The sequence below is a fragment of the Suricata suricatta genome, chromosome 17, assembly GCF_006229205.1.
Source record: "Suricata suricatta isolate VVHF042 chromosome 17, meerkat_22Aug2017_6uvM2_HiC, whole genome shotgun sequence".
NCBI lineage: Eukaryota > Metazoa > Chordata > Mammalia > Carnivora > Herpestidae > Suricata > Suricata suricatta.
Window position 1 is genome coordinate 12218179 of NC_043716.1, and position 22072 is coordinate 12240250.

A 22072-nucleotide genomic window follows, 5' to 3' on the forward strand; every position below is an offset into this window, starting at 1 on the left:
AGGGCAGAGCCTTCGCCATTTCGGAACCTCATCTGTACCTGCGCCTCCCTGTGCAGGGAGGGGTGGAATCTTGCCCAGCACATGCCTACTCCAGGCGTTGCCGGAGGTGGTGGAGAACCCTCAGTCCCCCGTGTCATCCCTGAGCCCAGTCAGTGGGTCCTGTGAGGGACCCCGGTGGAATTAGCTGGGCAGCAGCTACCCGGGAAATCCCCTGGGCCCTCTGCCTGCTCCCCCGGCCTGGGTGCCACTGCCCGACGTGTCCTGTTCTGTTTCCAGGGGCGGGAGCAGGATGTGAGCAGAATCATCCAAGCTCTAAACGAGTGCCTTGCTGCCCTTCCTCAGCAGTTGCTCCAGGAAGTCTGTGGCATTGGAGTATCAGGACAGATGCATGGAGTCATGTTTTGGAAAACAGGCCAAGGTATGCTGGGCGCCAGGGACGATCATGTGCTTCTAGCAACCACTGTGGAGCAGCGAAGTGCTACGGAGGACTCTCTCTGAAGGATCAGGCCACCCTGCAGTGGGGACGGAATGGCGCAAGTTGCCTCTTGTGTTTTGTGTACATCCTATCTTGTCCAAATGTGTAATGAGGATGTGAACTATCCTCACACAGAGAAGTCTCTGTGAGTCTCTGTAGGATTCAGTGGAGCGGATTTTCCACTGCTTTCTCTTTGTGTCACTGTCTCAGAGCATCAGTGTAGACCACTGAGAGATTAGTGTGGTTATAGGAGATGCCAGGATACAGTGGAAACACTTCTGAATTTGGGCATAATTTTTGCTGTTTGCCATAGTCACAGATATTTGTGATTTTTAGATTCCAGGGCATGTCGTTTTTACGGGCTCAAGTGCTAAGAATTATTTAGTTGGCCATCTTATATCAGAAGGTCTGCCACAGTGCAGAGTTAGGTGGACTATTCTTTTTGGCCTCCGGGAGGAGAATTATTAAGCCGGCAAAATAATGGTGAGTAATTTACATGCCGGGCGCTGGGCTAAGGATGTTAGCTGCATGATCACATCGCACTTTCCCAACATCTTCATGATGTAGGTCACACTGCTGTCCCCATTGTGCAGGTGAGAAGTGGAGGTTCTGAGGTTAGTATGCTGAGAGCCATATGGAAGCAAGTGAGGACTCCAGCTTTTGAACCCAGGTGGCTGTTGCTTCAGACCCTGAGCTTTTTAAGGCCTCTTGAGGAGCAGAGCTGCACAAGGGTGCACCAGGAACTTCCTAACAGAATGTCTGAGGAAGGATTGGGATATTATGAGCTCCTATTACAGCAAGCATTCAAAACTTTTTTTACGTAAAAAGTTCTATACAGACATAAAAGTAGGGAGAATAGTATTATGGACCGACACACATCCATCAGCTAGCTTCAAAGCTATCAACATTTTACTGCAGGTATTTTTTTTTTAATTAAGTTCTTAAATTTTATTTTGAGAGAGAGAGAGAGGGAGAGAGAGAGGGAGAGAGAGAATGCACGAGCTGGGGAAGGACAGAGAGGGAGAGAGAGAAACTGTCAGTGCAGAGCCGGACTCCGGGCTTGATCTCATGAATCGTGAGATCATGACCTGAGCCTCTATGGAGTCAGACGTTTAGCAGACTGAGCCACCCAGGCGCCTCCTACTGTAGAATTTTAAGTAGGGGATGGATGGCTACTTTGGGGGCTGTAGTTAAGGGGATTTGAATACCAGATTCACGCCTTTTTGCCTGGAGAGTCAGTGATTCCAGGTCCCCTGGGCCAAGTGAGTGGCGGCCTGCCTCTCAGCAGCACGACTGGTGTCTAGCGCTGCATCCTTTGATCGGTTCCCAGGAGGGGCTGGGTGACGGTAGAAGCCACTACAGGGTCTCTAGCGTCTTCCCTCCTCTTCATCTGCCTGTTGTCAGGCCGGCTGGGACCACATGAGCTGCTCGGCTCCGATCAGTAGCAGGAGGAGAAGGCCGAGCCCAGTGTTAGAGCTGACCTCTCAGGGAGTCTAGGTTGTAAAAAGCTTTTTAAACTCCTTAGTTTTGCATTAACGAGAATAAATGTCCTTTTAATACTAAAGCCTGTCCCAAAGAGAACAGCAGAGACCTAATGATTGTGGTCTGGTCATCTACCTCCCTTTCTGCCCATTTCCTGGACTCTGTAACAACCACACAAACCATTGCCCACGTTGCTGGAGAGAGCTGCTTAATATTTCATTGAGCCAGCCCACATGCCTCCTTGCTGTGTTTTCTGCTTCTGGGAAGGAGGGAAACCGCTGCTTGACGATGAAAATACTTGCTTAGCAGAGTTGAGTGAAGTCGTATTTGGGATCAAGGCATTGTGTTTTTTAATGGTGGCTATAAAACAGCTTGGCTTCAGTGCCTATAATGTATAAGGCTCGGCGCTTGACCCACGGGAGACATAGAGATTAGCAGACGAGGCCCTCGCCTTCCAGGGCACACTCACGGCCGTCGGCAGTCAGCGCAGACGGGCACCAGCGAGCCAAGTGCAGAGCTAATTGCCTCGACTGAGGGCACAGGCCCGCCGGCGGCGGGGGGAGAGGAGAAGCAGGGAGGGCGTCTTCTAAGAGGCCTGTGGTTACGCCCGAAGGCTCCTTCCAGGCTCCGTAATAGCAGGAGAGAAGTGGGCATCAGAAAACCAAGCTAAGAGGCAAGCGGCCGACTGGCAGAAGATGTTTGCTGGTGTGAATAATACAGGTACACAGAAAGAACTAAGAACAGAGAAAGGACAGATGGCCCTGTGGAAAATGGGCAAAGGATCCCGACAGGCAGTTCCTAGAAGAGGACATGTAAGTGGCTACTAAGCATATAAAAAATGCTCAATATCATTAGTAATTAGGGCAGGGCAGTGAAAACAATGAGAAATCATTTTCCACCCACTGCATTGTAAAAAATCAAAGTTTGAAAATGTCAAGAGTGGGGAATGGGGTGGAAAATGGATTTTTAAAAATATGGCTGGTGGTAGTGTAGGTTAGCATGGCAGTTTGGAGGGCAGTTTGGGGGGTCTGTTAAAAACAAGGGGGCTGTGGTGACTCAGCAGCTCTGCTGTGTGGAATCTGCTCAGAAAAATGACTTTAACGTGTCTTGCATGAGGAGGCGTAATCACGGTCCCTGGTTGCCTTGTTATGGTAGCGAAAACTGGCATTTACGCTCTGAGGATTGGATGCATAAATGGTGGTATGCCCAGGCTGTGGGAGGGTGCACAGGAGTCAGATTGAGTAAGATACGGTCACGTACACTCACATGGAAAGGCCTCTAGAACATTTGTGGACATTGAAAACAATCCCTAGAAGAAGAAATATAGTGTAGTGTTATTTGTTTAATAAAACAACAACAACAACAGACAAAACCAAAATAAAATCAACCAAGCCAAACAAAATATGTTGTGTGAGTGTGAAAACTTGAGCTGATTCCCCACTAGTGCTAACAGGGACAGGAGTGAGGCCAGGACCCAGGCAGGGGTGTAAGCGGGCCTTTGGTTTTATCTGTAATATCTGAATATCTCATACCGAGAATGCATTCACTTGTCACTCGCATAATTAAAAAATTGAAAACATATCAATTCTTTGCCCCCCTAAAAAAAAAAAAAAAAGCGAAAAGGAAGAAAGAAAACAATTAACAAGTATCAAGCCAAATTCTGAAACAGACTAGATATGAATCTTGGTTCTACCACTTAGTAGCTATGTGATCTTTGGCAAAAAAATATTTTTAACTTCTCTGCGCTTCTTTTTCTTGTAATAAGGGGAGAATGATCAAACCTATGTCATAGGGCTATTATATAGATTAAATGAATTAATATTTTTGAAGCACTTTGAAGAATACCTAGTACATGGTAAGGACTCCATATTTGTTTTCTAATACAAACAAAATTAAAATGTTAGTCCAAAAAAAAATGTTTTTAAAAGAATCAGGGGTGCCTGGGTGGCTCAGTCGGTTAAGCGTCTGACTTCGGCTCAGGTCATGATCTCACAGTTCGTGGGTTCGAGCCCCGTGTCGGGCTCTGTGCTGACAGCTAGCTCAGAGCCAGGAGCCTGCTTCAGATTCTGTGTCTCCCTCTCTCTCTGACCCTCCCCCATTCATGCTCTGTCTCTCTGTCTCAAAAATAAATAAACTGTAAAAAAAAATTAAAAAAAAAGATTCAAAGAGTTTTGAAAGCAGATAAAGGGGCTGAAAGCAAGCTGTAGAAATCCAGCTTTAGGGATGGAATAAGAATCCCAACTTTAGGGAGGCTTGGGTAGCTGGGTCAGTTGAGCTTCGGACTCTCAGTTTCGGTTCCGGTCGTGATCCCAGGGTCATTGGTGATGGAGCCGGGCGTACGAGTGAAACATTAGCACGGGCGAAGTCGTGCTGGAACCTCACTGGCAGAGTGGTCTCAAGGACATGCTGCTGCCCGTCAGTGGCTCGTTTCTCTGTGTTCGGTAATCTCCTTTGTTCCAGGCTGTGAATGGACAGAAGGAGGGGTCTCCCCTGTGTTTGAGCCCAGAGCTGTGAGCCACCTGGTCACGTGGCAGGATGGCCGTTGTAGCAGCGAGTTCCTGGCTTCTTTGCCCCAGCCAGAGTCCCATCTCAACGTGGCCTCAGGATTTGGCTGTGCAACCATCTTCTGGCTTTTGAAGAATAGGTACGACAACTGTTTGTGAATTGGGGCTGGATTTCCAGGGAAATGAGAGTGGCTAGGGGGCTATACCTCCAGCCAGTCAGCATCACTCCACATGCTGGAGTGCCCCTCAGTGAGGTGGCCTGGCACAGAGCGTGGGCACAGGACCTAGACTTGTCTAGAACTGCTTCATTTCTCAGAAGGCTTGGTTATCTGATTCTAACCAGGAGGGGGAAAGAAAGGGGCAGAGAGGACAAGAGACTTGCCAAGGGTCACATAGGGAGTTCATGGTGGGGTCAGGGCTGCTGAGAACGGCTGATGTCCTGCTTTCCCAAGCATGGTGTGCCCTCCCCTGAGACCACTTCCCTAAGGCTGACTTCAGCCAGCTGTGCTGAGTGGCTGGGAGGCCCTCACCCCAGCAGGTTCACTTGTTGGGGAGCCACAGCATGTGGGGTGCTGGCTGCCACCCAGCTATGGCGTGTCTAGTCCACTGCCTGCAGCCAGGTATGGCACCTGCTTTCAAGTTGCTGTTAGACCACGTTGAACTGTTTTTTGATATGAAACTAGCCCGGAGTTCCTGAAGTCCTATGATGCAGCGGGCACCATCCATGACTTTGTGGTTGCCATGCTGTGTGGCTTGCCAAGATCCCTGATGTGCGACCAGAATGCTGCCAGCTGGGGATATTTCAACACTCAGGGCCAAAGCTGGAACTCGGAGATGTGAGTATACCCTTGCAGGCCAGCTCCAGGCTGAAGGGCAGAATCTCTAATGCAAGAGCTTCCACTTTGGGAAGCGTGGAGGATTCCAAGAGGCCAGGAATCGAGTTCCCATGCCCCTCAGACTGTTTCAGTTACCAGGCATGGGTGGGCCTGGCTGTACGAGAACCCTTGGAGGGGGCGATCCTGCACACCCTGCTGTCCTGCTGTCCTGCTCTTCCACAATTGCCCAGACCTAGGTTGGGCTCCCCAGTTCTGTGCGACTCAGCCCTAGCCCGTAGATTTCAAAGAACACCTTTCACTGTAATAAAGTTTAAAATAAAAGTTAAAAAGTGGAAGTAGCAGTCTTGAGTCTTAAAAGTTCTTTTTAAGCAATCTTTTGCCTTTTCAGATCCAGAAACCCAGTGCCCTATAAGTTCACTTCCTTCAGGGCCAAATTCTGAGCTCTGTAATAGAACAAAAAGCGCCTGGTAGTTCAGGTAAAGGACTTTCTAGCATGTTTTATAAAATTGACAGCATATTCACTAACCCTGAGTGACGAGTGCGTTTGGTATTCAGGAGACTGATAATTCTGACTTTGGTTTGGCCTGTGCTAACTGACTGTGACTTTGTGCTGAAACTCTATGTCCCCTTGCAGAATACTTGTGTCCCCTTCAAACATAGGAGGCTGGGTGCCAATGATATCTGGCTCTTATCTAATCCTTCCTGATCGCCCCGCTTACGCTGGCTGTCTTCTTTCCTGGAAGGCCAGCCCCAAGCTTTCGAAAGCCGGTGTTCACTCTTTAAAAAATTCAAGTCTACTTCTCATGGTTTTAAAAAAGCCAAAGAGTCCCTCTCTGAAAACACTGGATTCTACCCTTCCTTCCCGTCTGAGTATTGTTTAGTGCTCTCCTTTTTTGAGTTTCCCGGAAACAGCAGAGACCCGAGAAACCCAGTGCCAGGTAAATCCACTGTCCATTTTTGGATTGCAGATTGAGGACCTCGGGGTTTCCCGTCCACCTGCTCCCAGACATCGCTGAGGCGGGCAGCGTGGCGGGCAGAACTTCCCGTGCCTGGTTTGGAATCCCAAAGGGGACGCAGGTGGGCGTGGCCTTGGGGGATTTACAAGCCTCCGTCTATTCCTGTATGGCCCGAAGGACAGATGCAGGTGAGTCTTCGTTCTGTTCCCTCCTCAGACTTCTACTGGCGCCTCCTAAGCTCCAGGTCTGTGTGACGGAGCTAGGGGCACATGTAACCAATAGCCTCGGCATCCTGTTGTTTGTTATTCTGCAAACGTGAAAAACAGCCTCCTTCCTTTCGTTCTGCAGCCCCTCCCTTGGGAGCTTGCAGTCCCGTAGGACAAGTTCTGTCCCTGACCCCAGTCTGTGCTTTTCCTCTCCACGGGCAGGTCAGGGAAATGATGCTCTCTAGTTGGCTGATTGCTGTGTTAACTCCATGACCAAGAAAATAGGGGAGTAGAGTAGGGCTTTTGCTATTGCTTGTCAGTGAAAGTTCCACCCCGTCTGATTAGAAGTGTAGAATCTTTTCTGTATTCAATGTAAGAGAGTCACAGTGAGATGGAGGCTGCAGTCTAGGGCAGGGCTTGGCCAACTTTTTCTGTAAAAGGCCGGATGGTAAATCTACTAGGCTCTGGAGGCCATATAGTTTCTATCATAGCTACTTAACTCTGCTGTTGGAGCATGAAAATAGCCAATACATAAATGAAAGGGTGTAGCTGTGTTCCAATAAAACTTTATTTATAGACCCTGAAGTGTGAATTTCATAGAATTTTCATGTGTCATCAAATTTTCTTCTCCTTTTGATTTCTTTTCAACCATTTAAAAATGTTAAGAACACACCACTGGGATTGTAACATGCTGCAGCCCCTTTGAAAACAGCCTGGCAGCTCCTCAAAAGTTACTCTGTGGCAGTGGAGTTGCCATGTGAGCCAGCAGCGCCACTCCTGGGTGCACGTGACCCAGAGAACTGGAAACACGAGTCACACAAACAAGTGTCCACACTTCGCCCAGATGTTCCTGGCAGCAGTGTTCATAACAACTCATAATTCAAAAAGTGGACACAATCCAAACTCCCACCAACTGATAAACGGATTTAAAAAGTATCCTATGTCCACACAGCTAAAATGCCACAACGTGGGAGTGAAAGGGAGGAATGAAAGAAGCAAGTTCCAAAAAGCTGCATATCTTGTTTCCATTCTCGCGAAAAGTCCGGAACAGGCAAATCCATAGAGACAGACACAGCGGATGAGTGGGTGCCAGGGGCCGGGGGTGCAGTGATTGCTGATGGGTACAGAGTTTCTTTTTTAAAATTAGACAGTGGTGATGGCTGCACAACTGTGTAATACTAAAAACCCCTGAATTATACCTTTCAAAAGATTGCTTTTTATGGTGAATTTATGTGAATTATATCTCAATAAAGCTGTTATTTTTAAAAAATGTGAAAACCATTGTTAGCTCCCAGACCATACAAAAACGTGTAGCCGGGTGGCCATGGCCTGTGGGCTGTTGTTTGCCCCTCCTTGGGCTAGGGGAGAATTGGGGCCTTCCTGGCCCACCAGGGTGGTTGCAGGATGGGGGTTTCGTTTGACCCTCATTGCAGCCTGCCGAGCGAGTCCACTCTGGGAGCCCCTCCTTGTTACCAAGGGGAATGGAGAATTCATTCATCTCACCTGAATTCTCTTTTTTTATCACATTTTTTTTGTCCATCAGATAGAACTATTAAAAAAAAATTTTTTTTAACATTTATTTATTTTTGAGACACAGAGAGAGACAGAACATGAGCAGGGGAGGGGCAGAGAGAGAGGGACACAAAGAATCGAAAGCAGGCTCCAGGCTCTGGGCTGTCAGCACAGAGCTTGACATGGGGCTCAAACCCACGAACTGTGAGATCATGACCTGAGCTGAAGTCGGACACTCAACCGACTGAGCCACCCAGGTGCCCCCAGACAGAACTATTATACTGCAACCCTGACTTTAAAAAGTCTAACCAGCCTTCTCCTCTGTGTAGTTTATTCCTATTTCATGGCATTCTTTTTTCCTTCTCTTTCTCTTCCTTTCTTTTTAAATGTTTGTTTATTTTTGAGAGAGAGAGAGACCAAGCATGAGTAGGGGAGGGACAGAGAGAGGGAGACACAGAATCCAAGGCAGGCTCCAGGCTCTGAGCTGTCAGCACGGAGCCTGAGGGGCAGAGATCAAGCCCACAAACCGTGAGATCATGACTTGAGGGGAAGTAAGATGCTTAACTGATGCCACCCAGGCACCCCTATTTGAAATAATAAAAGGCACCCCTTTTAAGAAATAATATTTCAAGGACTGTTATTGTTTTGTTTTGGGTAGTAATTCCTCATTCAAGATTAGCTGAGAGGGAAAAGTGAAATTCTGCCCATTTCATTGGCACTTATATGTGATAAAGTCTTTTAAGGTCAAAAGTAGTTCAAAACCTTTTCTCCCAAATTTTCAGCTAAAATCAATGGTCTGGGTATATATGCTAGGTTTCTTCTGTGACTTTTAATTTTCCCAACATACTATCTCTTGCCTTCTATACTTTCATCTCAAAGTATGACTGTCAGGGAACTCATTGGGCTTTGGAGCCCAGTCCACAGGCCTGGGTTGGAATTTAGCCCCTCTCCTGCTTCTGGTGTGGCCTTGGGAAGGTGGCTTTCCTTTATGAGCCTTTGTCATCATCTAAAATGAGGGTGATGATACCTTTCTCCTGGGGCAGTTGTGGTGACACAGTGGGCTGGTGCCTGTAAAGAGCCCGGCTCTTTCTAACTACTCTGATGGTCTTTAAATCATAGGCTGTTCCCTCGACAGAGGGATTGCCTGTGCCTGGAGGTAAATGTGCGTCCTACACAGTGAGTGAGGGGCTAGTCAAGCGGGAAGAAGGGAAGAATTAGGCTCCTTCTTGAGTGAGCTGGTAGTCTCTGGTTCCAGATGGCGGCTGCTGGCTGTACGCAGTTGTGCTGTGTCTGAGGGCAGGGGCGGTTGGCCTCCATCCTTGACACCTCCATGTCCGGGGACGGGCAGAGAGCACGTTGTGAAAGAGTCATGGTGAAAAGCTTGAGGTAGCAGAAAGTAAGGGTATTGGCTTTCGTCAATTTGTTTTTGCTCTGCTTGCTTCAAATCCCCAGCAGATGGGAGAGTTAAGTGCTGACCTCGGTTATTTCAGGCCGCAACAGACTGAGAAGAACCGGCTTTTTGGTCAGGTCTTGTGAGAAGTGGGAGAGAAGAGACTCCTAGAACAGTCCACAGGCCCTGACCTCAACCTGGAGGAGAAAATCCTCCCTTTTGTGCTGGGTCCGGGAGCTTTTCCCCTGCTGGTAGAGGAAGGTTAAGAAGGACGCCGTGGAAGTGAGGAGGTGGTGCTTGCTGAAAATGAGTGAAGGCCCCCAGAGAGTTAAATACTGGGGCTGAACTCTCACTCCTTGCACATATTTGTCTATTGCTGCATAACAAATTACCCTGATATTCAGTAGCCTAAGACTGCAAACATTTATTATGTCTCACAGTTTCTGAGAGTCGGGAGTCTGCGTGTGGCTGGATGGTCAGGCTCAAGGTCTCTCATGAAACTGCAATCAAGCTGTTGCCCCCTGGGTCTGCAGTCATCCAAAGGCTCGACCAGGCCAGGCCTACTTGCAAGCTTATTCATGTGGTTCTTGGCAGGAGGCCTCAGTTTTTTGCCACATGGGCTCCTGCACAGGGCTGCTCCCGACATGGTGCCTGCCTTTCCTCGGAAGAAGTGATCCAAGACAGAAGCTGCAGTGCCTTTTTATGACTGGGTCTCTAAAGTCACACATGGTCACTTCTGCTTTATTCTCCACTAGAAGCAAGTCACCGAGTCCAGCCCACACCCAGGGGGTGGGGGGAATTAGGCTCTACCTCCTGAAAGGAGGAGTACCAAGAATTTGGGGGCCAGCACACTCTTTCCCTTGCCCTGTTGTGACTTGTGACCTCTGAGTCAGCCCGACAGGCCTAACTTCTGCTTTCTTTGGACCCTAGTTCTCAACATCAGCACCTCTGTCCAGTTGGCAACGTCCATGCCTCCAGGGTTCCGGCCGGCACAGACTCCGGACCCAGCAGCTCCAGTCACCTACTTCCCGTACTTTGACAGGACCTACCTGGCGGTGGCAGCGTCACTGAATGGGGGCAATGTGCTGGCCACATTTGTCCACATGCTGGTACAGTGGATGGCCGATCTAGGTAAGGAGGGGCCCACACACCTCACAGATGGGTTCTCTGCTTGTCCTTTCTATGTGGCAGTGTCTTGGTGCTGAGTGTGTTACTCAAGCTTCTAGATTCATGTGTCAGACCCAGCCAGGCTCCAGAACATTCCTTCCTTCCTTAGGGATCTGGATGTAGATCTCCCTTCCTCTCATCTTCTGAGATGCCATCACCTATAGTTCTGTTTTTGTTTTTGAGGGGGCACCTTCTCCCCTAACCTTGACTATGGATTATGATGATAGTGTGTTGGCTCTCCCCTGCCCCACTGGTCACCTTCTCTGTCAAGTAGCTCCCACATCCCCTTGCGTTTGAAGTTTCCTTCTGATGACTTCAGACAGCTGAAAACAAAATGATCAAATGTGGATGGTATTTGACGGTATGATAAACTTCTCTTAGCACGTATCCCTGGCCAGTGGTTCCTGACTCCCTTTCTTGGAAGGGTCCCTGGAAACTCTGATGCCCTCCTGCTTTCTTCAGGAAAGAATCGATCAGGCATCTCTCTGCTCTTCATTTGCAGGAAAACCTGTAACCTCCTTCTTCCAGAAGAGGTTTCCTTTCCAAGCACTTAAAGTAGAAATGACATTTCTGGTCAGCCATGCAGGTCTGGGGAAATCATGCTCATCAGATGCACTGGTCCACCTGTGGGAGCTCTGGATCAGGTCATTCCGGGAAACTGAGCGTAGTCACAAGCTGAGGGACAGGCCGCAGGGAGCCCATGGGAAGCGCATACTGCTTGTGCAGACAAGTGTCACAGACCCAGGTCAGTCTGCTCTTAGGCTGGCCAGGGATGGCAGGATTTCAGGGGAGATCTGACCCCAGGGCCTGGGATCTTCTCAGGAATGCTTCCTTAAAAGAAGAGAACTCTCATTTTGTCTTGCCTTACACCAGAAAGAGATTTCAAGAACCAGTCATCAGAACCTGCAGGCAAGCCCTGTATTTGGATAGTGGTTTAACTGGATGACTCTATCAATTGTTGACTGGGTTGGCTGGTATTTCTCTTTATACAGAAGTGACTGTTGGAGCACCTGGGTGGCTCAGTCGGTTAAACATATGACTTCAGCTCAGGTCATGATCTCACGGCTCATGAGTTTGAGCCCGGTGTCGGGCTCTGTGCTGACAGCTCGGAGCCTGGAGCCTGCTTCAGAGTCTGTGTCTCCCTCTCTCTCTGCCCCTCCCCTGCTTGTGCTCTGTCTTTCAAGAATACATAAACATTAAAAAAAATTGTTTTAGGGGCACCTGGGTGGCTCAGTTGGTTAAGTGACCGACTTTGGCTCAGGTCATGATCTTGTAGTCTGTGAGTTCGAGCCCCGCATCAGGCTCTGTGCTGACAGCTCAGCGCCTGGAACCTGCTTCGGATTCTGTGTCTCCTTCTCTCTGCCCCTCCTCTGTTCATGCTCTGTTTGTCTGTCTCTCTCTCTCTCAAAATTAAATAATTTTTTTAAAATGCTAGTTAAAATTTTTTTAAATAAAAAAAGAGGTGACTGTTATTTTTACCCCTGAAAGATATGGTAATATTTAATTTCTCTGTAAGATCCTTTCAAAAAGAAAAGTATTACATTTTCATGGTTCTTATTTTGAGGAAACTGAGTACTTTGAAGGTTAGTATTGCAGGTTGCTTAACCTTTTATAAAATTTCTACGCTTATGCCATTTGATTAAAAAATATATAGATGCAAATACAGCAAGGTTTATTCACATAAAAGACATTACCAGAAGACACATAGAAGACATTAACCAGAAATGGAAATATTATAGCATAAGATGTAAAAATTAAACTCTCTCTCTATTCAGAATACCGTAGGATTGCATTATTTTCCAGAAGTTGGGAAACAGGAGTTCTGTCCTCGTGCGGTTTAGAGCAGGGACCCTGGAGCCAGGTGGCCGGGGTTCGCATCCCAGCGCCGCCACTTCATTGTGTCTCTGGGCAGCTTACTTATCCCATCTGTGCTTCACTTTCCTCATCTGAAAAGAGATCCTAGTACCTACCTCAAGGGACGGTGAGGGCCAAGTGAGTTACACTGCAAAGCACTTAGATGATGTCTGGCCCGCAGTAAGTGTGATACAAACGCTTGTGTGTGGTGCTACTCAGGAGCATGGCCTCAGTTCTCAGCTCTGTCCTAAGTCATTATGTGGCCTTGGCAAGTCCTTCCCCTTCTGTGTTTTCAGCTTCGATGGTCTATGTTTCTAAGCCCATGACGTGAACATTTGGCAGCTCAGCGTGTAGACTGTGATGAGGTGGTAAGCCAAGGGGTGCGGACGCAGGGCTGGAAGCCAGGACTCTCCGGGCTCGAGCCGGTGCACCCCTGCCCTCAGGTGCTCCCCAAGGGGGGTTGTGGCCCACGAGTTCCCCATGGGGAAGAACACTTTATGTTCTTTTCTTAACGTTCTTTGGGACTTTTTATTAAGGATATACAAGCACATTGTTCATTGTGGGTTCTTTTTCTTTTTAACTATAGACTTTTTTTTCTTTGGAAAATTTTCCACTCATGTTGTTTTTCTGTTCCAGGATCCAATTCAGGAACCACATTGCATTTAATCATCCCATCTCCTTAGTCTCCCTGCTTTCTTTTTTTTTTTTCTTTTTTTAAAGTTTTTATTTATGTAAGTAATCTCTACACCCAGCCTGGGGCTCAAACTCATGACCCGGAGAACAAGACTCACATGGTCCTCTGACTGAGCCATCTGGGTGCCCCTCTCTGCTTTCTATTTGATTGATCTATTTTTTCTTTTTCATCTCCCTTCCCTTTCTTCTCATCAGTTGCATGGTTTTGTATTCTTCATGTATTCTTTTAGAAGTGTCTGTGTTTCCTCGGATATGGAGGGATCCCTCCCGCATGCTGCAGCGCTGGTGTAAACCAGGCCTGCTTCTAAGGGGCGAGTATGATGTGCATTTCTTTTGAACCAGAAGTTCTTTTCCAAGGACTCAGTCCGACAGATTGACACGCTTATACACACATGCTAGGTTATTCACCAAGCACATATTTTTTCTGAGATTTTATTAGAATTTCTAGAGGGGAAGACACATCCATTCTGGCATTTTTTTTTTTTAAGTAGGTGCTGTGCCCAACAGGGGCTTGAACTCACAACCCTGATATCAAGAGTCACATGTTCTACTGACTGAGCCAGCCAGGTGTCCCCATTCTGAATTATTTAACCAGGGTCTTGCTGATCACATTTTGGCTATGATATTTAAATTATTTCTCTCTCCCTCTCTCTTTCATTCCTGAGTGTGTATAGTTGAGTTTGTATAACTTAAATGTGTTGCCACTGAGGCTCCATGGTGACTCTGGGGTGGAGGCTGTCAGCACTGGCCTGCACACTGGAAACACTTGTGGAATTAAAAAATTAAAAAAATGTTTTAAATATTTATATATTTTTGAGAAACAGAGAGAGACGGAGGACAAGCAGGGAAGGGACACGGAGAGAGGGACACACAATCTGAACCAGGCTCCAGGCTCTGAGCTGTCAGCATGCACTCCTATGTGGGGCTTGAACCCATGAACGGCAAGACCATGACCTGAGCCAAAGTCAGATGCTCAGCCAACTGAGCCACCCAAGCATCTGTAAAAAAAATTTTTTTTAAGTTTATTTATTTACTTTGAAAGAGAGAGAGAGAGAATACTAGCCAGGGAGGGACAGAGAGAGATGGAGAGAAAGAATCCCAAACAGGCTCCATGCTCAGCGGGAACCTGACACAGGGCTCAGTTTCACCACCAGGAGATCATGACTGTGAGATCATGACCTGAGCCGAAATCAAGAGTTGGACGCTTAACCGGCGGAGCCACCCAGGCGCCCATGCTTGTGGAGTTTTAAAAACAATGTTGATATCCTAATCCTGCGTATAGAATGCTGATGATTTGGCTGTGAGGTGGGATGGGGTAGGCTTTTTATGAAAGTTCCTTAGGTGATTCTTATGCCCTTAAGTGTAGGTAACCACTGATCTAGAACCTTCTACTTCAAAAGCATGGTCCTTGGGCTAGCAGTACTGGCTTCTAGAAGTGGATAACAAATACAGAATGTTAGGCCACAGTGTTAGCCACACTGAGTCAGAAGCTGCATTTTAGTATGATCTCTAAGTGATTCATATACATATTCAAATTGGTCTAGACTGGTGGTTTTCACCCTCTGCTGAAGGCTGGACTAGATTGTGATCAGCACTGTGATCCTGGGGTTTCTATGAAACTCCTAATAAGTCTAGTAGCAGCTGTGATAATGCTTTTTTTTTTTTTTAAGTTTATTTATTTTTGAGAGAGAGAGAGAGAGACAGAGTGGGGGAGGCACAGAGAGACAGGGAGAGAGAGAATCTCAAGCAGAGCCCTATCTGGGGCTTGAACTCATGAACCATGAGATCATGACCTAAGCCAAAATCAAGAGTTGGATGCTTAAATGACTGAGCCACCCAGGTGCCCCATGTTGTTGCTTTTTGATCAGTGTATTCATTGTTCCCCTTGGGAGCATTGTTGTGGGATGATTAGTTGTAAGATGGTTAGGGCTCACAGAAACACTTCTGAGATCTCTCCCTCAAGTCTCGGCTGGGGTCTAGGACAGAGCACAGCTAGCCAGACATTGTGAGTCCCTGAGCCAGGAAACAGCCAGCCTCAGAAGCAGCAAGTGGAGCTATCCCTGCCCCCTCGGAATTCTGTACTGTCTCAGCCTGCAGCAACGGTGGGGCGTATGAACTCACACAGGTCTTTTCTGTTCCTGGAAGGTCTGGAGGTCGAAGAATCCACTGTGTATTCACGCATGATCCAGGCAGCTGCACAGCAGAGGGACACCTGTCTAGCCATCACTCCAACGGTGTTGGGCGAGAGGCACCTGCCGGACCAGCTGGCCTCAGTGACCAGAATCTCCTCCTCTGAGCTCTCCCTGGGTCACGTGACCCGGGCCATGTGCCGAGGCATTGTTCAAAACCTGCACTCCATGCTTCCATTTCAACAGCTCAAGGAGTGGGGTGTGGAGCAGGTGATTGGCAGTGGGAGTGCGCTGTCCAGGAACGAAGTCCTGAAGCAGGAGGTGCAGAGGGCTTTCCCTTTCCCAGTGTCCTTTGGGCAGGATGTGGACGCAGCTGTGGGGGCAGCTCTGGTCATGCTCCAGAGAAACCTTAACCAGAGGGAGTCTTAGGACATTCTTTGGCCAACGGACTTGCAAATTTTTATCTAATTAACAATTCTCACATGACCCTGGGGTCATCCTTTTCCTGGACAGTTTTGTGGGCAGCTTTTAAGCAAAGCTTGTTCTCAGGACACCATCTTGACCAAGAACCCACCTTCAGGGCATACTCTAATAATGCAGCCATCATCAACTGGATCCCAAATCAGTGCTTTCCAAGAGAGACTTGCCTGGGACCTGGTCACAAATATAAATATGAGAAAAAGAGAGAGAGAAAAGGAACAGTAGCCCAGCATCCTGGTCAGCAGGCTCATCTGTGATTCACCTGTAGACAAAGAGAAAATAAAAAATAAATGTGGACTTTAGACACCAAAAAGTCTGGTGGCTGTGGGCTCAAAGTAGAAAAGAAGACCCCCCCCCCCGCCCCCATCCACTTTTGGATTGTTTTTAAAAGGACATGAAGCCCAGACTTGGGTCACATGCACTGTTGGAAAAGTCCTTCCCTACTGCGTTATACCACGTGACCTTGAGGCCCCTTCTCACTCTTGTGCTCCCAAAGCCACAGCTGGTCAGCCGAGGCAGGGGTGGCCCAGGACAGTAAAGCAGGTGGCTGAGATGAAGATGCAAGGCTCTGTGCTGGCCTTCTCACCAGGTACTTCCCCCTCCAAGGACAGCCTGCTGCACTGGAGCTGCTCCAGATCCTTAACACAACTGGCTGGGAGGCACAGAACAGGAAGGAAAGGTGGGTGGCATGCCCAGCAAGGGGGGCGGATGCTGTGTGGCCCCACTATTCAGGCACATTGCCCCTAACAGTCTGGCCAGGCACCAACAGCACCCATTTTCAGGGGTGTGTCTGGGCAGCATTGTATTTTGGCTCCTGAGGATTCTTGGAAGGTCTTCCAAGGAGAGGGATGCGGCTGGGCATGCTCCTGTCAGAGAGGGTGGTCAGTTCAACGAGAGAGAACCCCTTATCCTCCAGGCCCTCGGTTTCTTCCTCTTGCGGCCCACCATGTGGTCCTGGCCCGAGGAAACATCCCACGGGAGCTGACATCCATGTGCGGATCCCAGAGCACCTTAAACCTTTCTGTACTTAGTAGGGATGACCCTGGAATGGCTCCAGGAGACGGCTGTCATTCCTGCATCTAGTTCCAGACTCCTAAGAGTAGCCCCAAGGCTCGGGCAGGCCTGACTCTAAGGCTCCTAGGCAACTATGAGTTTGGGAAGCAGTCATGTTGTTTCTTTGTAAAGGTCACTTTATGAATTATGTGGTTGTCTGAAGCTCTTACATTAATCTGCCTGGCCGTGCCAATTGGATTTCAGATACTAAAGCTCATTCTTCCAGAGCTTTGTCCCTTTAATAAGCCACACTTGTCTGCTTTGGGAAATTATGGCATAGCTGCTGGGCTTGGTTTGGGGGGTTGAACAAGGACCTGAAGACCATTTGTACGTTGTTGTGCAGAAGCCCCCTGTCTGCCGCGTGATTCTACCAGGACAAGTAGCTGAAGATTACTCGGGAAAGCCATGGGCGTTTTCTCTCTGCCAAAATGGGTTGACACCATTATTCTGGAGCCCCTGTGGAAGGCCAGGGACAGAGGTCACATTGGGATAGGCCGAAGGAGAACAGAGAGCCTGTTCATCGGGAGGCATTCGGCCTCTGACTCCAGGGGGCAGGCTGTCTCACATTCTCAGGGCGCTGGGGATGGAGTCCGTAAATGTAAGATTAGGAACTGGATGCAAGGCCAGGTAGCCCAGACCCGTGCCCAGTGTGGTGCCGGAACTCCCTGTTCCCTTTTGGCAGTCCACTCTGTCTCCGAGGGCTGAGCCCCGTGCAGTCCGAGCTTGCCGGCCGAGAGCTGTGCTGCTGTTTTTACTGCACAGGCCGGAGCCTCTGCAGGGGGTGACACAGCTTCCAGGCCTCATCTCTTCAGCCTGAAATCATAAACCACTCTCTGCTTTTGCCATCATTCCCTGGAGGTACCAGAAGGTGTTTGATACCAGCATAATCCTCAGATGAGGAACTGGCCTTTAGGACTCTTTGCCCATATCCTGATTTTTTTTTTTAGAAATTATTTTTTTTTAATGTTTATTTATTTTTGAGTGAGAGAGCATGAGCAGGGAAAGGGCAGAGAAAGACAGAGAGACACAACTCAAAGCAGGCTCCAGGCTCAGAGCTGTCAGCACAGAGTCTGCTGTGGGGCTCGAACCCACAAACTGGGAGATCATGACCTGAGCTGAAGTCAGGTGCTTAACCGACTGAGCCACCCAGGCGCCCCTGACTGTTCTTGCATTAATACTACACAGTGCTGGGTGACTCAGTCAGTTAAGCGCTGATGTTGGCAGGTGCCCCAGCCCATATCCTGATTTTATAAGCATGTGGTAGACTTGCCCTTCCTCCCCTGATTGCTTTGGCCAGCAAAGCATGACCAGAAGTGTGCTCCTTCTAAGCAGAGGCGCCTCGGAGCCAGTGGCTGGTTTGCCATACTCCTTTCCCTTTGCCACGAGTGACTGGTGGTGTCCCAGAGAATGGAGGCTCTGGGTTCCATGTTAGGGCAGTATGGGTAGAACTCTCATCAACAAATGAGGGACACACAGTGTGACTGAGAAATACACCTTTGATGTTTGAAGCCACCAAGATTTGGGGTTGTTACCACAGCATAAGTTGACTTATCCTGACCACTGCAACCACAGTAGAGACTGTGTCCGAGAAGCCTCAGCTGCACCCAGCACAGACCCAGACATTTATTGAGCATGAACTAGGAGCTGGGTATTCAGTGAGGACAGTGCGGAATTGCTGAATTACCAACACTAGGGAATGAAATAAACACTGGGACAGATTTACGCATGTGTGCAGAAGGAGGACCAATTCATTTTATGTAAGCGACACTGAGCTAAATCTTGGCAAGTTTCAGTCCATCAATACCAACAGCAGCTACTGTTTTTTGAGCTACGTACTAGGAGCTAATCTATACTTGTTTGGACCTATTTGATCATATGGTGACCTTAGAAGGTGGGTATTATTGTCTTCACTTCTCAGATGAGGAGACCAAGGCACAAAGAAATTAAGTAACCTACCTAAGATCACAGTTCTAGGATTCAACCCCAGAGCCCATTTTCTTTAGCATTCTAGGCTGAGAGAGCAGGTACATTAACAGGAAAGTGCCTGACATGGGAAGGGTATGATGAGCTGTCTGGTGTAACTTAGTCACTGGGCGTATGAAAGGGTGTGAACTTGTGTCTGGAAGTGTTGGCCAAACTGTGAAGGGTCCTAGATGCCAGACGGAGGGGTTTGGACTTTCTTCTGTGAGCAGCAGAGGGGAAGACAGACTGTGAGCTTTAGGAGTATGACTGCCAGCCATGGAGAAGGGGTGTTGCAGGAGCTGGGGGCTCAGCTGGAGGGACCTAGAGAACAGCCTGTGAGAAACGGTAGGCCCAAACCAATGTGCGGGCAGAGCCTGTCAACACACAGCCTTCCTCTGGCCCTTGACTATGTCTAGACCCATGTAATGTTTATGTGGCTCTCATGTCCTCTCTTTGTCTTCTTAACTGGACTGAAAGCTGCTTGAGGGCAGGGTTCCTCTTAGGTGTTCTCTGTCCTTCTCCTTAATCTTGGGGTGATGCCCTTGTTTGGAATGTCCTCCTCCCAGGCAGAACACAAGACCTTGTCCAAGGCCCAGCTCAAATGCCATCTGCCTGCTGCACAGTCTCCTGGAGGCATTCACTGGGTTATAACTGCAGCTGGCATCTGGGGCCCCACTCAGAGTTTGCTGTTGGCATGGCCTATTGGCTCCTGGCTTGTGCCTCTTACAGCGCGCCCCACCTAGTAAAGCATCCGAGAGCCCAGCCCGTCTTCCTCCTCATGCGTCCTGGCCTCCTTGAGGTCAGAGACCATCTTATTAACCCTGCTCACTTGCTGTGGCTCACTAGCACTCAGCGGGCCTTCAGGGAAGAAGGCGGTTTGCACCTGACCTCTCAGCCACAATCAGATGGACAGATCCCATCTTTGAAATTGAGAGACTCTAGGTTTAGAGATGTTCACTGTGTGACTCATGAAACATTAAGCAAATCTTGTTTTTTCATTAAAAAACAATTAGTCACAACCTCGAGCTAATGGCCGGATATAGCGCAACAGTCAGCAGATGGTTCTCATCTGAAATAATGATGAGAACAATAACCCCTCAGGCCTGCCTAGAGCTCTACCAGCTCACAGAGACCATCCACACCCAGCATTCTTTTTATTTTAACATTTATTATTATTTTCTTATAGTTTATTAGCAAGTTGGTTTCCATAACACCCAGTGCTCTTCCCCACAAGGGCCCCTCTCTATGATCATCATCCTACTTCCCCTTCTCCCCTCTTTCTTCAGCCCTCAGATTGTGCTCAGGATTCAAAAGTCTCTCATGATTTGCCTCACTCCCTCTCCCCAACTCTTCTCCCCCCCTTTCCCATTCCCATGGTCCCCTGTTAGGTTTCTCCTGCTAGACCTATGACTGACAACATATGGCATCTGTCCTTCTCTGCCTGACTTATTTCGCTTAGCATGACACCCTCCAGGTCCATCCACTTTCCTACAAATGGCCAGATTTCATTCTTCCTCATTGCCATGTAGTACTCCATTGTATATATATATACCACATCTTCTTGATACACTCATCAGGTGATGGACATTTAGGCTCTTTCCATGATTTGGCTATTGTAGAAAGTGCCACTGTGAACATTGGGGTACATGTGCTCCTATGCATCAGCCCTTCTGTATCCCTTGGGTAGATCCCCAGCAGTGCTATTGCTGGGTCATAAGGGAGTTCTGTTGATAGTATTTTGAGGAACCTCCACACTGTTTTCCAGAGCGGCTGCACCAGTTTACATTCCCACCAACAGTGTAGGAGGGTGCCCATCTCTCCACACCCTCACCAGCACCTATAGTCTCTTGATTTGTTCATTTCAGCGACTCTGACCGGCATTAACACACCCAGTATTCTTATTAAACCCCAGAGAAGCCCCATGAAGCAGGTAGATCAGGTGCTTTGCCCATTTTGTGGATGGTGAAGCAGGCCCAGAGCCTCAGCTTTCAGCCCAAATTTATGCTGTGGGCGTCTGGTCCAGCTGGGCCTCCTCTCCTGCCTCCAATCTCTGCTCATGCTCCTCACCCTCCAATCTCTTCTTTCTCTTGGTGCCAGTCTTTGCCTTGGGCCCCAGCTCTGCAGAGCAGGGCTCAGCTGTTGGTGCTGAGTGGATGCCTCATCCGTTCCCAGCTTAGATGGCCAGCTCCATCCGCTTCTGGAGTGCACTGTCCCCTCCCCCAGAGCCCTGCCCTCCATGGGAATTGACTCATGTGGGTTTCTGGTGACACTAATGCACAGACCCAATGCAGAAAGGTCTGCTGTTTGCCATTTGTATCCAGATTCCTGAAACATTTAAAATCTGGGAAGCAAGACACAAAAATCAGGGAAGTTAAATGTCAACACAAGATTTAGATTTAGAAAGCTCGAGATGAGACCAGTAGATTTGGCCTGTCCTTGGGCGGGTCACAGGTACTTGCAGTGGTGCTTTACCCACTTTCTCTGGGACTGGTACTAGGTCTGCTTTATTCCTACTTGGGTCCTCCCAGAAACGTCAGGCAGACAGTTCCTGATTTGGGTGGTAATCAGGCTCTTTTAGCACACAAGAGTTTGCTGGTTTCTAGCTGTACGGGAAAGTTTGGCTTCAAATCCATGAGGGACCCAGATGGATGAAGGAAATGAGGATCCCCTTGCCAGAGTCAAGGGCTGAGTTTAAGTCAATGTGCCCCCTGGTGGTGACGCTAAAAACTGCAGCCATTGATGACCTGGGACCTGGTCAGCGGACTTGGCCCACTTACGTGCTGACGTGGCCCCTAGCACTTTCTACTGCCTCTTGTTCTCATCAGATCTGAGCTTAGAGTAAGCGCCCCTCTCCCAGAATTCTTCACTGAAACATGATCTGCTTACAAAGAGATTTAATGGGTACATCATTACATAGATTCAAGAACACCCTGTTATAAGTACGACCCAGAAAACCAGGCTGATGGCAGCAGAGCTCATCCCTAAGGTCTTGTCTTTGCCACCATTTCATGAGTTTTAGTAGAACCACTCAGTGCAGCTTTGGCTCACATAAAGCCATGCCAATAAATGTTTACAGTGTGCTCCTTTGGGCAAGGCATGGAGCTAGGCTTAGAGAAGGAGAATGGAGGATGCAAGAGCCCTGGTGCTCTGGAGCCATTAAATTCTGCCAAATAAGACATAAACCGCGGACCAGTTAAAGCTCAACACAAGCTTTAGGAAGCTTCAGACAAGACTAATATGGTCATCACTGTCCTTGGGTTACATAGCCTGTCTACCCTTCATTTCCTCATCCATAAAATGGGGCACAAAATCAAACTCTCCTCATGAAACTTTGTGACAGTCTGATGAACTAATGCTTAAAGGGCTTATTCTG

The 22072-nt window shown here is 48.3% G+C and overlaps 2 protein-coding genes across 5 annotated transcripts in view; both read left to right on the top strand.

Moving 5' to 3' along the window:
- SHPK (sedoheptulokinase) overlaps positions 1 to 15986 on the top strand; it is a 24431-nt gene extending 8445 nt beyond the window's left edge. For all 4 annotated transcript variants that reach the window (XM_029927420.1, XM_029927421.1, XM_029927422.1 and 1 more), the window contains 6 exons: positions 277 to 418; positions 4418 to 4601; positions 5145 to 5297; positions 6266 to 6441; positions 10292 to 10492; positions 15221 to 15986. In XM_029927420.1, the coding sequence (XP_029783280.1) occupies positions 277 to 418; positions 4418 to 4601; positions 5145 to 5297; positions 6266 to 6441; positions 10292 to 10492; positions 15221 to 15633 (1269 nt within the window). In that variant the 3' untranslated portion in view covers positions 15634 to 15986. The remainder of the gene's footprint in view (positions 1 to 276; positions 419 to 4417; positions 4602 to 5144; positions 5298 to 6265; positions 6442 to 10291; positions 10493 to 15220) is intronic.
- A 162-nt stretch (positions 15987 to 16148) lies between these two features.
- Positions 16149 to 22072, top strand: part of TRPV1 (transient receptor potential cation channel subfamily V member 1) — a 36779-nt gene continuing 30855 nt past the window's right edge. The window contains exon 1 of the mRNA XM_029927418.1: positions 16149 to 16363. The gene's annotated coding sequence lies outside the window, so the exon portion shown is untranslated. The remainder of the gene's footprint in view (positions 16364 to 22072) is intronic.